This window comes from Catharus ustulatus, chromosome 15, assembly GCF_009819885.2.
Source record: "Catharus ustulatus isolate bCatUst1 chromosome 15, bCatUst1.pri.v2, whole genome shotgun sequence".
NCBI classification, from domain to species: domain Eukaryota; kingdom Metazoa; phylum Chordata; class Aves; order Passeriformes; family Turdidae; genus Catharus; species Catharus ustulatus.
In genome coordinates, this window is record NC_046235.1 from 12509121 (window position 1) to 12524748 (window position 15628).

The window sequence follows — 15628 nt, forward strand, 5'->3', positions numbered from 1 at the left end:
TAATGAAAAATACTGTCCTGAACACAAGAAGATGAAGCCATGAAGTCTTCCCAGGAGTGCTGAATGGTTTGTGTAGAGATCAGTCCATGCTGGTGACATTGGCTGGGACAGCTGTAATAAGGTGGTACCAGCATTCCCAGCCAGCATCTGGGAGAGGAAGAAGTGCTTGGCAAGTCCAAGGTGGGTAAAACCAGCCTGAGTGAATTCCCAAAGATAAGATACTTTTATTTTTGAGGAAGCTGTGAGTGTGTGAAAAGAGATGTTTGTTGGGTTATGTAGTTTTGCTCTTTCCTCCTTTTCCTGGGAAATCCAGGTAAATATTAGCTGTGAAAGACCCATTGTGCAAAGGCTGAGCCACTTCATCGTGCTGGACTCCTGCAGAAATGTGTCTTTATGCTGAGGATACCTTTCCTTTCAGGGAAAATTTTCAGAAGTGCTCAGAGGCTGTATAAGCACCACTGCCATTAGGTGTCCTGGAGATTTGCTTTTACCTCAGGCAGGCTGGGTTCTCTCTTTTTCAGCCCTGTCATTGTCCTCCTCATCCCCAGTGCTTCCTACTCACCTTAAACCTCAGTAAAGCATCTAGGCAGAGGTCTGGCTCAGGTTGGAGCCTGTAGGGCATTTGCAAGGAGAAAAGGGGCACATTCAGTGTCAGAGCACTGGGCACAATGCAGGGATGAAGTGATGGACACTTGGACATGGGAAAGAGGTACCACTGTGAGTCTGGAGCTGTCCTGGTCCCACACTGGCCCTGGAGCATGTGAGGTTGTCCATTCTCCCAGACACATGGGAGACATTTCCACCGTGAGAGGAGAAGGCACAGGCCAGCTCTGGCACCTCGTTGGGAATTTGGAAAAAAAAAAAAAAAAAAAAAAAAAAAAAAGCTGACATCTCCCTGGACATTGGGGCTCCGGTATCCCACTGCTGACTCAAACAGAGACATCTGGACCCTGGAGATGTGACCTGTGCTCCAGCATTGGTGCCATGATGTGCTGGGCTCAGATGCTCACCCTGGGGAGTGCCCAAGGATTGCTCTTGCCCTCAGTGTGGTGGGATGTACTGGTCCTACCCAAAGGGACTGATGACTGTGGAGCATTCCCCTCCCCTGGACTGAGGGCTGGGCTCAGGCAGCATGGGGAACAATCACTTCTGATCTGCTCGAGCTCCAGCTGTGTCCTGCCACAGGAAAATCATCTCAGAGCTGAGCAGGAAGGTGCTGTGAGCTCCTGGCATCTGCTGCCATCACTGCACGGGTTGCTCAGTGACAGAGTGACCCCAAAGTCAGGTCCTTCTCTAGGGACACCTGATGCATTTGTGGCGTGAGTGAGACAGCAGCCGTTCCCCTCGCTGCCCGGGCTGAGGTCCCGGAGCCCCCCTTTCCCCGGCAGGAGTGCTTTTGACAGACAGACCTCCCTCCTCCCTTCCTGCTCCGCACGCAGCCATCCTCCACTCAAGGCAAACCTTTCCTTCGGCTCCTCACGTCCCCAGCTCCCTGGGCAGCAGGTGGGTGCCCAGCCCTCCGTGCCGGCCATCGCCTCCCCGCTCCCCCTTCGCCCTCCCCAGCACCGGAGAGAGCGAGACGGAAAGTGTCGGAGGGGGAGCGCATAGCAACAGGGTCTGGGATGAAGCAGGTTCGGCAGCAGCATCTCCGGAAGGTGAGAGCCGGCAGCGGGGACAGGAGCAGGGGACCAGGGTACCGCGGCAGGTGACAGCCAGGAGTGAGGGTGCCGCAGGGCTGTGAAAGGGAGCGAGGATCACCCCGGGATGGGAGCGGGGGAGCCGTGCACATCGCCCCGCATCCCGTCCTCGGGAGCCTCGGCGGGCAGCGGCAGGGATCAGGGGGATATTAGGGAATAGGAAATATTGGGGATAATAGGGAAGTGCTCTTGCGCGGGGCCAAAGCGAGACGGTGGGCAGCGGGATGGGGCATTTCGTGTCCCCAGCCCTCCCCTGGCAGCAGGGGCTGTCACACCCCGGCGGTGGGTGACTCATGTTGTGTCTGGCGGGAGCCGTGGGTGGCACCGGGGGCAGAGCTGGCTCCCCGCAGCCTGGCAGCTCGGGGACGCTGCTCCGGGGACTTCCCGGGCCGGGGTCCTGCCCGGGGATGAGCGCAGGGGGCTGGCAGTGCCTTTGTGCCCTGCAGCTTGGATTGCCTCTCATCCAGGATTTATAGGAGTGTGGGTGATGTGGGGTGTGCTAGACGCTGAACTCTGGTTTCAGAGCTGGCAGAGCTACAAACCCTTTTTACATCCTGCTGGAAACCCTTTATAAATCCAATTGTCAGGCTTTCCCATCCTAGGCTCCCCTCCATTGCCACTTTGCTCTTTCCAGTCTGAGTTCCCATTTCCCCCCACGTTGGGGACTGAGTCTTTATCTGGGGACACGGTGGAGCAGGGTGGCAGATTGAGGAATGAGTCCTTTCTCTGGGGACACGGTGGAGCAGGGTGGCAGATTGAGGAATGAGTCCTTTCTCTGGGAACACGGTGGAGCAGGGTGGCAGATTGAGGAATGAGTCCTTTCTCTGGGGACACACTGGAGCAGGGTGGCAGAGATGGTGTCAGCCACAATTCCATCAAGGGGATGTGCTGCTGGATAGATCAGCCCTTCCTGGAGCATCCAGGGCAGTGACCCAGGGCTGGGAGCCTTTTCAGCTAAACTCTGTGCCAAACCATGCCCATTGAACACAGGGCAGGTTGACTCTGTTGAGATGAATGAAAACCCAGGACAGTTTCATCCCTGCCAGGAAATTCCTAGGATATTGGGAAATGACGTAAAAAACCCAGCAGTATCCTGGTGACAACCAGCAGGCCCTGACAGCCTATTTCTCTACTCTTGTTTGGAGGCATCATTTGGCTCTTCTCTTTCTTCCTCTTTCCTACAAATTGCTTTTCCAGATGGCTTTGTGACTGCAAGATCCATTAAAAGTGGTCTTTGCCCCTTCCAATGCCTTTCTCAGTTACTTGATGCTGGTGACCCTTTTAAGCATTTATTCAGGAATGCACTTAGTCCCATGGTGATCAGTTGGGATGGAAAGCAAATGTCTCTGGCATTGTTTTCCCCAGTCCCAGTGCTGCTCAGAGCCCTCTGTCTTTCATTACCCAAAAATACTACTGCTGAGCTCCAGATGAAGGACCTGGTGCTCACAGTCACCCTGGGACCACTGTGTCCAGTGCTGGCATTGGGCTGGTGGTGGCTGATGAAGAGATGTGCCCATCCCCACTGCAGCACCCACTCAGGACTCTGACAGCCTCCTCTTCCTCTCATTGAGATCCACTTCCCATTGGTGAGCTGCAGTTTTAAACCTTCATACCAGACATGTTTTAGACATATGGAAATACCTCTTGATCAGAGAAGACATTTCTCAGACTGTAAGGATTCCAGGTTGGTTTTTGCATAATGGTATTTCCAGAAGAGCTGAGTGGTTGTTTTCATCTATTTGATTATTTTCTTTGGGGTTTATTGGGTAGAAATGGACTAAATCCCACTGGAGCCAGTGGTGGGAGCCATGGTTCCTGCTGTCCCTGCCAATACCTGAGCAGCATCTTCCTACCCGAGCCACTGCCCTCCTCTGGCCCCCTCAAACTGCCTCAAATCTTCCCCAGGGTTTTCAGATAAAAGAACACAAGCATTTGTATCGTGCATACTCCCCACACTTTGGACACTGCTGTAATGAGTTTGTCATCTCTCTAATGAGTTTGTCATCTCTCTAATGAGTTTGTCATCTCCAACCTCCCTGTGCTGGCTCCACCAACACTTGCTCCCTCTCATGGCATCAGCTGTGACCCCAGGCTGGGTCACCCAGGGTCAGCTCAGCCCTTTGAGGGGCTCTTCCTCACCACAGCAGTGCTTTGTTTACTTTCTAAGTTTGCTTTCTAAGTGACATTACATGCGAATTAATTTTTATGCCTTTTTAAGATTTTTTTCTCTCAGAGATTAACAAGCAATTCAAACTAATCTGAAGTGACTCACACTTTAGACACTCACTGTGCTCAGATCCGCAGGGGAGAAATCTGGTGCCGGGTGGCATTTGTCTTGCTCAAAGGCTGTGATCCACGCACAAAACACTGACAAAATAATCCCACAATGCAGCTTGAATGGAGACAAAATAGGATGAAAACATACCTTTGATCTGGCTGGAGTTTTTCTACTCAGATACAGCTGAGTTTTGGTTTAAGTAAATTGGTTTAGAGAAAATAATTGCCACAGAGCCATTTCCTTACAGACCTGAGCTCTTATCTTGGCAGAGACTAAAGTGCTTTTTCTTCTTGGTGACCTTTGCTTTGCTGACTTCTTTGGGAGCATCTTTTGGTGAATAATGGAAAGTGATGCTGTGTTCAAAGGGGCTGTGGTTGCCAAGGGAGCTGTTAGTCCCCGTCTGTTTATAACTGCGAGACAGGAGCCCAGCTTGAGGGATGGCAGCTGATGGTGGAAAGGACTGGAGCTGTACTGTAGCACTGGAGCACTTCAGCTGCTGCTGAAAAAGAGAATTTCTGTTATGACAGAGGCTGAAAGAGAGCATTAATCCTTTAAAAAAAGCTCTAGAGTCAAGCTGGTGTGTGAGATCTCCTGCAGTCAGAAGAAGGGAGGTATGCTTCCCTCTGCGATTTGGGAAAAAGATAGGCTGGAAGCTTAAATATTGTGCTTTGTAATTCATTTCAAGTGAGGTAAATAGGGCAGTTTTTCTGTGATTTCTATGTAAAGGCTGAGATTTGGGAGAATTTTGAGCATTGCAGTCAGGGAGCCACTTTTGTGTGTGTTTTCCAGCAGCATCCCTGACCTGTATCTCCTCAGCTTGCCCAATGGGGACAACAGTCATTGTCCTTCAGGTTTATCTGACACTTGAGTGGTCTCTGCTTTCTGATCTGGGGTCCTAAATTTGAGCTGTAGAGCTCCAGATAAAAATATTAACAAGGGAGGCAGTCATTATTGAGACACAAGTGACAAACTACATCCCATGGCCCTTGAAATGGTGACTAAGGTGGGGAACAGGCCATTTACAGTTTGGAAAAGCTCCCATTGGTTCCTTTCATTTCGTGTTGTTGCTTCTGTGTTGATTTCTGTGCTACATCTCATGGACAGGCACCTGCATGTAATGAGATCTTGCAGCTGTACCTGTGCCCTCCTGCAGGTGTTTAGGCTTCAGACAGAGATGCAGGAATTAGGCAACAGGATTTAATGATCTCCCAACATCCCTGCTTACTTGTTTTCTGTGATTCAAACCTGGAAAACAAGAGCTCCCCAGGCAGTGTGATGGACTGAGAAGCATTATTTTGCAGGGGGAAGACCCATCTGTGATGGCCCCTACCTGGCAGGGATCTTTGTGAGTACAGGTTTTAGCTGCTGAAATCTTTGGGAAGGAGTCCAGAGCAGCCTGCCCATCCCCTGCAAGCACAGACAGCTGTGGGTCACACACTGTGTGTGCTGGGCTAATTAGCAGGCACGGCCATGGCTTGGAGGTGTTGCTAAACCACAGAGCTGTGCTGAGCAGCTGCAGGAGGGTGTCAGGTAGTGATGGTTTTATAGCAACAGCATTACATTTGGGTCATATTTTGACTTTTCAGCCTGTGTTTTTGCAAGTTTTTCTTCTGGCCCTTGCCTTGTGATGGTGGCATCCAGCAGGGATGGGCTTTTCACAGCGGATTTTGGTGTAACAGCTTTGCTGGAGCTGGACATTTCAGGTTGGCTCTGGGAAGATTTTGCCCTTGTCCTGTCCCTCGAGGTGTTTGTGCACCAGGTGGGGATGGGGAGCAGTTTGCCTGTGTGTTTGGTGCCTCTGGGCTGCAAGCAGCATGTCTCCAGTGCCAGCAGCGGGGGTTTGGGGTGCACCCTGCACAGGGTGGGAGCTGGCAGCCCTCTCCTTCAGCATGTGGCTCCGTGTCTCCATGGGAACCTGCAGCAGGAGCATCCTCTGGTCCAGTCCAGCTGGAGTGGAGGAGGAGAGGACGTGGCTGCCACCTTCCCTGAGGCCATGAAAGGGCAGCACTGAGCTCTGATCACCAGCCAGCTCCAGCCTCCTGGGGACTGGGGTCTGCTGCAGGCTCTGAGCACCGCAGCACAGGGGTACAGGAGACCCACAGCTCCTTATGGCTGATCACTCCAAACCCTGGTCCCTCTCCCCCAGCCACATCCCATGGGTTTGTCCCCTACAGTTATGAAGAAGGACAGCGAGATGGCTGCTTCTTTTCTTCAGAGAGCCCAAGAAGAGAAAGTTCCCAAATGGGCTCCTCCTGCCTGATCCTTGTCAGCAAGGACCTCAGAATCCTCCTGTGCCTCAGTACAAACATGATGAACTCCCATGCCAGGACACAGCAACACGTGGTGGCACAGGGACAGGGTCCTCATTCCACCCCTTTGTGCTGCCTGCTTTTGCTGTGGGTGTATCTGTGATGGGATCTCATCTGGCAGCTGCTGGCTCAGGCTTTCAGCTCTGCAATCAGTGGGGATGCTTTCCCTGCTCTCCTGAGGTCAGGAAATTGGGGGAATTCAGGCTGAACACCTCACTGCAAACCTGATGTACACCCATACAAACACAGAGGTGCCCTCCTGGTGCATCACCCCAACCCAAATGGATTGCAGGACTCACACTTCCACTTGCAGAGCTGAGGCAGTGGGGTGGAAGGGAATGGGTTAATGCCCTGCCTGTGCTGCATTGATTCAGAGCACATTAGGAATTCTTAAAGGAGGTCTCTCATCTCTCAGCAGGGACAACTGGGAGTATCACAAAATTCCCACAGTGCAGGCTTTTGGCAGCTGGAAAAGTGTGAAAAATGCACAGAGCAGTTAATGGCAGCCAGCCGAGTGCTGGGCATGGCAGCACACAGGGGGCTGGGTGTCACGCTCCCTGGCACTCCACAGTGGTTCTCCTGCTGTCCTCATGCCCATATTCTGCAGGAGATCCAGAGAGTTTATTGTGGCCCTCTGAAAGGATGTTTTGGAAGCTGGGGTTGTGAGTTGGGTCCTGGTGAACCTTCCCAGAATGAACTGGGACAATCCTACCTTTCCCAGGGGAGCTCTGGCCCCGGGGGCTCACATTTATCCCTTTTGTTTGCTCAGTGGCAGAGCAGGGCATTGGCTGAGGTGGGGAACAGAGAGCTGCTGGGACAGGGTGTTCCCAAGGGACAAGTGTCAATGCTGTGGCTTGGGGTCACAAACTCACTCATGAGTTCTTGGCACTTCTCCCCTCTCTCCCATTCTTCATTCTCTGTTTTTATTCCTTGCTCAATCCCTGTCTGCCCTCTCCCATACCCCAGTCCCTCACTCAGCCAGTGACACCAGATCTCCTGGTAAGCCCCAGCAGCCAGGATGGGGACCTGGGCTCGGAGTGCCCAGAAGACAGAGGGAACTGGACAGGGCGGCTGGATTTCCTGCTCTCCTGCATCGGATACTGCGTGGGCCTTGGAAACGTCTGGAGGTTTCCCTACAGGGCTTACACCAACGGAGGAGGTACTTGGGCATCCTTTGGAGTGGTCAGCCTTCCACCCACTGACCTGGGCTGGTAGAATATCCCTGAAGAAACATCCTTTCCCCTTCCTGGGGCTGGAAAGTAGCGCTTGTTGTGGGGTGAAGCCTCCCCTGCTTGTTTAGGGCTTTAACCGCCTGTATCCATGTGTGGAAGAGACTTGCAAGCCCAGCTCTGTATTCCTGGCCTTGGACAAACCCCTGTCTCCATGCTGAACCAAACACCAGCTCTCCTGGTGTCCAGTAGCTTCTTGGTCTGGTGTCCTCCAGGACTCAGAAGGGTCAGCAAACACTTTCCAGCTATCAAAGGAGGGAGTGAACCTTTTGCAAGGCAAGAGCCCTGGGTGACAGTGCAAAATGTTGGTTCAGTTCCTCCCAGAGCAATAGTAACTGGAGAATTTAGTGGTGTTTGTGAAAGATGCAAAGAGAAAAGAGGGTTGGGAGTAGAGAGGAAGCACAGCACCAGGTGAATCACTGTCCCTTTCTCCTGCACTAACAGTGAGCTCTTGCTCCTCCCTGTCTTCCTGATTTTGATGTAGATCCCTCAGAGCCACACATATTGAATGAGCTTTATTCCCTTTCACAGTTGGCTTTTAGGCATTTGGTCTGTATTACTTTCAGGATTTTATTATTTTTTTAATTTTATTTTTTTGCTTCTTGCAGGAGCTTTCTTGGTTCCTTACTTCATCATGCTGGCCATCTGTGGGATCCCCATCTTCTTCATGGAGCTGTCACTTGGCCAGTTCTCCAGCTTGGGGCCACTCGCAGTCTGGAAGATAAGCCCTCTCTTTAAAGGTGCGTGAGTGAAGTCCAGAGCCTCTGAGGGACCTCTGCAAGAGCTCTTGGATGAGGACATGCACCAGCAGCAGCATCCCATGGTCCTCAATGCTCTTGTTAGAACCAAAAGAACCTGGGGGAAGGTGTGGCAGGTTGGAATTTTGAGGTAGCTGTTTTAGTAGCTGCAGGATATGCATGAGATTGTTCAGTGTTTGAGGGCTCTGGATGACCTGGCCAGCTCTAGAAATGGCATGAAGATTATTAAACCATCTATTGTACAAAATAGAACATGAAAGCTAAGCAATACCTGTTAAAAACAAAGGCAAGAATAAAGCATTAAAAAAAAAAAAATTTAAAATCAAATACTTTTATTCTCAACGTTAAGCTGGTGTAAATTGTTTTGTATGAGGCAATAGATTATCAACACAGAGAAGGCATGTCCAGATGTTAAAATGGCAATAAGAGGCTCCCCCATCAGGTGAACCTTGGACTTGGTTGATCATTTGGCTGCTGAGGTGCAGTATCTGACCCTGCTTTTGGATGTGCTTTGCTCTGCTCCAGCTCACTCCTTCTTTACCCTCTCCTTCCTTCAGGCGTTGGCATGGGCACGATCCTCATCGTCTCCTTGGTGGCCATTTACTACAATATGATCATTGCTTACGTTCTCTTCTACCTCTTTGCATCCCTCACAAGCGACTTGCCCTGGCAGCACTGTGGCAACTGGTGGAACACCGAGCTGTGCCTGGACCACCATGTCATCAAGGCGGGGAACAACACCCTCCCCGTCAACATCAGCAACACTGTCAGCCCCAGCGAGGAGTACTGGAGGTAACGAGATCAGCCCGAGCTGGGCTGCTGTCTGCTCAGGGAGAGGATGGGGATGGGATGAGGGGGAAGGATCTGCACGTCTCACAGCACAGATGCTGCAGGTCTCACTCATGGCTGGGGGTGTGGGTGCAGCGATGGGCTCATGTGCCCAGCTGTGGGTGACAACTCAGTTTAGCCACTGGAATGTGGGAGGTGTCCATGTTCTAGTGCTGCTTTGTTGGCCTGGAGATACACTAGACTAAAATGCATCCCACGTCTGGAATGGCTGGGAATTTGCTCTTGAGATGCCAGGCATCCCTTCTGGGCTCTAATACGTGGTGGAGAAATCACTCCAACTGTTCCTGTTTGCTTGGCAAGGAGCTGCCAGTGCCTATGGTTGTTGACAAGGTTATTTGGCAGCAGAGGCATTTCTAGGGTCAGAGGGCCTCTGGAAGAAGGCAGCCCATGGCTGCTCACTAGCAGCTCTCCTTCTTCCCCAGCCGGTATGTCCTGCACATCCAAGGAAGCTCGGGGATTGGGGATCCTGGGAGGATCCGCTGGAACTTGTGTCTGTGCCTGCTCCTTTCTTGGACTATTGTTTATCTGTGCATCCTTAAGGGAGTCAAATCCTCTGGCAAGGTAAGGGCTGTCTGCTCTCTCTGGGGGGACCTCCAGCAATACCCACCAGGGCGTGTGACTGCACCTCTGGGAAAGTGAGACTCACAAACAGCATCTGCTGAGTATCAGATACTTTGGGGATGCCTTGCACACCCAGACACCAGCAGGGCTGGCACACTGGCCCTGCTCTCATTCCCAGCTCTCCCAGCTGGCTCTGCTCTCCCACAGGTCGTGTACTTCACTGCCACCTTCCCGTACCTCATCCTGGTGATGCTGCTCATTCGTGGCGTGACCCTGGAGGGGGCCTGGAAGGGGATCCAGTTTTACCTCACACCCCAGTTTGATCACTTACTGTCTTCCAAGGTGAGTAAGGATGTTGTGCAATTTGTTCAAGACACAAAAATGTGCCTTCTCCTGTCACCTCCTGAATGCAACAGAGGCAGCTCCCTTCCTCAGGTGTCTTTTCTGACCATACCCTAACCTAAAGCTCTCTTGGGTGCTCCAAGACCAAAAGTCTTTGTCCCACACCTTGTCTGGGCCACTACTGCCGTGTGTCCGACCCCATGCATGTGTTTATGGCTCTGCATGGATGGGATGGTGCCAAGACTCCTCTGAGTACCAGGACCATGGGCAGGATCATCCCAGCCCCTGTGATGGGCTGATGGGTGCCCGTGGTGGGTTTGACTGTTTGGTGTTCCAAACCCAAATCCCAGCATGTGGAGTGGGGTCAGCAGTGGGGGTCATCAAGAGACCACCAGTTTTACAAGGGCATTTAATGCCACACTGGGCTGGCCCCAAAGCATTCCAATTAGCCCTTCCATTTGGCCAGCTGATCCACTATGAGTGGTAAGTGTTGACAAGGAAAGACAAATATCCCATAGGCTGTGCATGCCTGGAGTGCTAGGGAAGATGTGACAGGGCTCTGGGGAAACAGATTTCTAATGCCATCTTCCTCATGTGGAGGTTTCCAAACCCCTGCTCTCTTCAGAACTGCTTCCTTCCCCTAGGTATGGATCGAGGCAGCCCTGCAGATTTTCTACTCCCTTGGGGTGGGCTTTGGGGGCCTCCTCACCTTCGCCTCGTACAACACCTTCCATCAGAATATCTACAGGTAGGAGGCAGCTGCTGTCTTGTAAAAATTGTGGGTTGGAGGGAGCCATGAAAACCTGAGCTGGTGGGCTCAGCACCATGTGGTGCAGCACAGTCACCTTGCTCTGCTCCTTGCACTGAGGGGATAGCTGGCAGTTTGTGTAGGCTTGAGAGGAACAGAGGGATCTGTGGGGAAAAAATTCTCCTAAGTACCAAGGCAGAGCACCCAGCTCAGAAGCTTTGGGCTGTAGGTGCTGAAAGCTGAGGATATTTGAGGCTGGAGTTGTGCATGTGTGCCCTATTTCCAGCATCCAGTGTAGTTCACTGAAAGAGATGGGTGTTGGATGTTTGGTCTGACTCCATCCACAAGGGACAGAAAGCTTTGGAGGAACCCCACATATTATCCATCAAATACAGGCTCCTTTGGGCCCTGGAAAGCCATGGGAGGCCCTGAAGGACAGACACTGTGGCACCTTACTTTGGCACCTGGGGCTGGCAGAGCTGCTGTGCCCTGGTGTGGGGTGGGAAGGAGCAAACGTGTCAGAGCATCTTCACCCTTCTCTGTAGGGACACCTTCATAGTGACCCTGGGCAATGCCATCACCAGCATCCTGGCAGGATTTGCCATCTTCTCCGTTTTGGGATACATGTCCCAGGAGCTTGGGGTCCCTGTTAACCAGGTGGCAAAAGCAGGTGAGACCAAAGACGTTTTCCCCTTCCCCCTCTGCCTGGGTGTGCTGAGGAGCATTCCTTCCAGGATGGAAGGCACCTGAGGGTGTCAGCATGAGGGATGAAGGTGGATGCTCAGCTGGCCAGGGGGAGGGAAGGGAGCAGATGAGTTCCTGTGGTATAAATACTGAGTAACAAGTGATGTCTAATGAAGGAATGAGCAAGGAGCAGGCTGTTTCTCCACCCTCTGTCACAGGACCCTTCCTGCCCAGCTTGCCAGAGTCCTGGCAAGTCTCTGCCCCAGTTCTGCTCTGCTGAGCTCTCCTCCATTCCCCCATGCCCAACTCTGTCCCCACCTTTTCACCGGGCTGTCCTTTGCCTCCCCTAGGTCCTGGTCTGGCATTTGTGGTGTACCCCCAGGCCATGACAATGCTCCCCCTTTCTCCATTCTGGTCATTCCTGTTCTTCTTCATGCTGTTAACCTTGGGCCTGGACAGCCAGGTAAGGACAGAGCCCACGGAGACAGCCGTGGACTCCAGGCAGCCTGAGGACTCAGGGGCCCTCTCCTCCTGTGCCTGCAGTTTGCATTCATGGAGACCATTGTTACTGCAGTGACAGATGAATTCCCCTACTACCTGCGGCCAAAGAAAGCTTCGTTCTCAGCTGTCATCTGCATCGCCCTCTTCCTGATGGGGCTCATCCTCACCACAGAGGTATGAGTGTAGGGATGGATCCATTGTGGGGACCAGCTAGGGACTCGTTTTAGGGAGAGCTTAGGTCAGCAGCCAAGTTTTCAGATGTGTGATCAAACAGCCAGGTGAAAGAGTGACAAGCCTGGCCTTCCAGAAGGTGTGAGGGCCAAGGGGAGTGACAAAGTGCTGACTGCTGTCCTCCCCAGGGTCCCCAAAAGTCAAAGGACATGGGTGGAGGTTTACTGGGTTGATGGTCCTGGAGATGCTGACCTCTGTGCTTTGTCTCCACAGGGTGGGATGTACTGGCTGGTCCTACTGGATGACTACAGTGCAGGCTTTGGTCTCATGGTGGTGGTGATCACCACCTGCCTTGTGGTGACACGTGTCTACGGTAAGGGCGCCTTCCCCACAGGGGCACAGGGAACATGTGCTGTCTGTATGAAAAGAGAGATTTAGAGGGAGCAGTAGGGAAGCCAACAGCCTCACAGTGGAGCATGAGACTCCACTCCCACCACTTGTTTCTTCTTGGCTATCACTTGATTCACCTCTCCAAAGATACACGTGGTGGTGAGCCTGGTCCTTCAGGCAGCACCAGCTGAGCCCCACACCTGCACCTCTCAGATGGGAGAGGGGAGATCGCTGTAGAGGGTACAAACTGCTGCTTGTGCAGCCTGGTACAGGCACAAGGCTCTTGGGGATCAAAGCTTCTGAGTCCCTCTCCCTCCTGCAGGCATGAAGAGGTTCTGCCGAGACATCCACATGATGCTGGGATTCAAACCTGGGCCCTACTTCAGAGCTTGCTGGATGGTCCTGTCCCCAGCCACAATGATGGTAACTGCTCAGCTTGAGCTGCTGGATGGTCCTGGAAATCCATGATGATGCCAGTATCCCTGGGTGTCCTCCCAGTGTGATAAGTTACTCTGCTGGCATCTCCTACCCCAGAGACCATCCTTCTGATGGGAGGTGCCCATCATCTCCAGGTCTTTTTTGAGCATGAGACCTCTGGGATGACCTCACTTTCTTCCCATCCCACAGGCTCTGCTGGTGTATAATATTGTCAAGTACCAGCCTTCTGAGTATGGCAACTACCGCTTCCCCACCTGGGCAGAGGTCTTGGGCATCCTCATGGGAGTGCTCTCCTGCCTGATGATTCCCATGGGCATGCTGGTGGCTGTGCTCCAAGAAGAAGGGACACTGTGGGAGGTAGGAGGTACTGGGGCCTGACACTGCTGGGGAGCACCCCAGAAATACGCAGCAGTGGGCACAAGCCCCTGCCCAGTCAGTATCCTCTGGAAGTTTCTGTATCCTCTCTCCTGGAAGTGTGTTCCCATTCCCCCTTGCCACCCATGAGGGGTGAGAGTTGGCACATCCCAAAGCATGTCCAGCAGTGCTGCTTCCCACCATGCCAGGCAGGTACTGAGCAAAACTGCTGCCCAAGGGGCAGCCCAGTGTGCATTTCCACTCCAAAACAAGCCTGCTGTGCCCTGTGAGGAAGCACATTGTCCCCAGTGGGGTGGCCATGGGCACCTGGGACTTTGCACCCACTTGGCAAGAGCAATGACACAGCAAGGCAGGCAGCTGCCAGACTGTACAGGCAGCCCAGATGGGATCCCTGCATTGAAAGGCTTCTCCCAGGAGCAGGTTACAGAGCTGCTGGCTGCTCACAGCTTTCCCAGCCCGTCACTCCTCCATGCTCTTGCCAGGCTGTTAAAAGCAGAGGAGCAGAGTTTGATGCCCTCCCCATGTAGCAATCCCCTGCTTGGCACAGCCAGGGGCACTGTGGCATGGCCAGGAGCCACCTTGGCCTAGGCTAACCCCTTGCCTGAGTGGCTCTAACCCCACAGCACAGGGCTGCAGCCCTACTATAGCCCCTTGCTCCTGCAAGCCCTCACCACGAGCACCCACAGCCCATGACACCTCCCCAGCCCACAGCAAGACACTCAGACAGAGCCGCCTTCCCAAAAGGTTTCAGGACAAGCTTTTGACCCCATCCCATCCTCACTGGGGGTTCTTTCAGTCCCTGGGGCACTGGGAGAGCTGCAGGGTGGGGTGCTACCTGGGGAGGGGAGGGTGCAGGGTGCCTGTGCTCCCTCTGCCTGTCCCCCCACAGCGAGTCCAGCAAGCCAGCCGGCCAGCCATGGACTGGGGCCCGTCCCTGGAGGAAAACCGCACCGGCATGTACGTGGCAAGCCTGGCTGGCAGCCAGTCCCCCAAACCCCTGATGGTCCACATGCGGAAATACGGGGGCATCACCAGCTACGAGAACACGGCCATCCAGGTGGACCGGGAGATGGAGGAGGAGGAGGATGAGGAGTCCATGATCTGAGGGGACCCAGTGTCCCATAGGCTGGGTGGGAGCTCACCTCCCATTTTGCACAGGTTGCACTGCAGCACTTCAGGACAGCTTGGGGGGTCTTTCAAGGAGTAGTCAGGAGCTGCTGACCCTGCCAGGTTCCTCATCACCACCCTGGCCCTGCCCCCCCGATGTGTTTCTGTTCAGTGTGACAAACTATGTGATGTGTTTGTGTGACAGTGTCTGGTTGAAGTGTCAGGGCTGTTCCACTCCCACCCACAGCCCCAGCCCTGCTGTCCCCTCTCAGGAATGTCCAGGGTGGAGGGATGTCCAGGCTGCAGGATGTGGGGAGGAGGAGAAGGAGCGCTTGTGTGTTGATCTGGTCTCTCTTTGACTGTATTTGACTCCAATAACCCATAAACACATGTGAGAGAATCTGTAACAGCCTCCATGCCCCAAGGACAGCGTCTGCCATGGAGGTATTCCAGCAAAACCAGCACAAAGCAGTGTCCTCCTAAAGCAATTTGACCTAATAAATGAGTAGTTAAAAACAAGTAGAATAAAAGAAAAGGCTTTATAAATAAACCAGGCTGTAGATCCCCCAAGGACCTTGGTGGGTCAGGGTGGCTCTTCCCTGTGGTGTCTGGCAGGGTTGGGGTGACTTGAAGGAAGGGAAGAGATGGTGTAACCTGTCCCTTGTGTGTGCCGGAGGTCAGGGACAGGTTTCAGGTGGACCCAGTGTGCAAGGAGGACATGTGTCTATTGCCAAGGGAGTTCCAAGGTGTGGCCCCAGCCCTGAGTGCTGCTTTTCCCAGAGAAAGGAGAAGGGCTGGGTGTCAGTGTTTGTGGGTGGTTTTGGGATACATCAGCCCTTGTCCCACCTCCTGCCAACACTGATGGCCTGAGGGTCTTGGTGACCTCCTGGATGGGGCTGTTTGGACCTGATGCTGCCAGTCCCCATCATGCCAGTGTCATGTGTGCCTTCTGCCACATGCCATCAGCTCACCAGTAACAGTGCTGTGTGACACAGCCCCTGCCTGGGTTAACTGGGGGTTCTTCAGCATGGGAGAAAGGCACATCTAGATGAGCTTCCAGGGCTTCCCATGCCCATCTAGAGGGGCACAGCTCCTCCTGTTTTTTTCCTGCAAATCTTTGTCCTGGTAAAAGACAAAACTGTAGGACAAAGAGAAAAATTTGAGTCTATGTCTGGATTTTGGATGTGCTCC

General features: G+C 53.1%; 1 protein-coding gene across 1 annotated transcript; it reads left to right on the forward strand.

The window, feature by feature from the left end:
• The first annotated feature begins 1219 nt into the window (after positions 1–1219).
• SLC6A7 (solute carrier family 6 member 7) lies at positions 1220–14956 on the forward strand. Its single transcript, XM_033073056.2, has 14 exons — positions 1220–1655; positions 7251–7443; positions 8122–8253; positions 8829–9063; positions 9543–9681; positions 9889–10023; positions 10668–10771; positions 11317–11441; positions 11806–11918; positions 11999–12130; positions 12401–12500; positions 12840–12940; positions 13145–13312; positions 14220–14956. The coding sequence occupies exons 1-14, from the start codon at positions 1623–1625 to the stop codon at positions 14433–14435; spliced, it is 1926 nt and encodes a 641-aa protein (XP_032928947.1). The 5' UTR covers positions 1220–1622; the 3' UTR covers positions 14436–14956.
• The last annotated feature ends 672 nt before the right edge of the window (positions 14957–15628 follow it).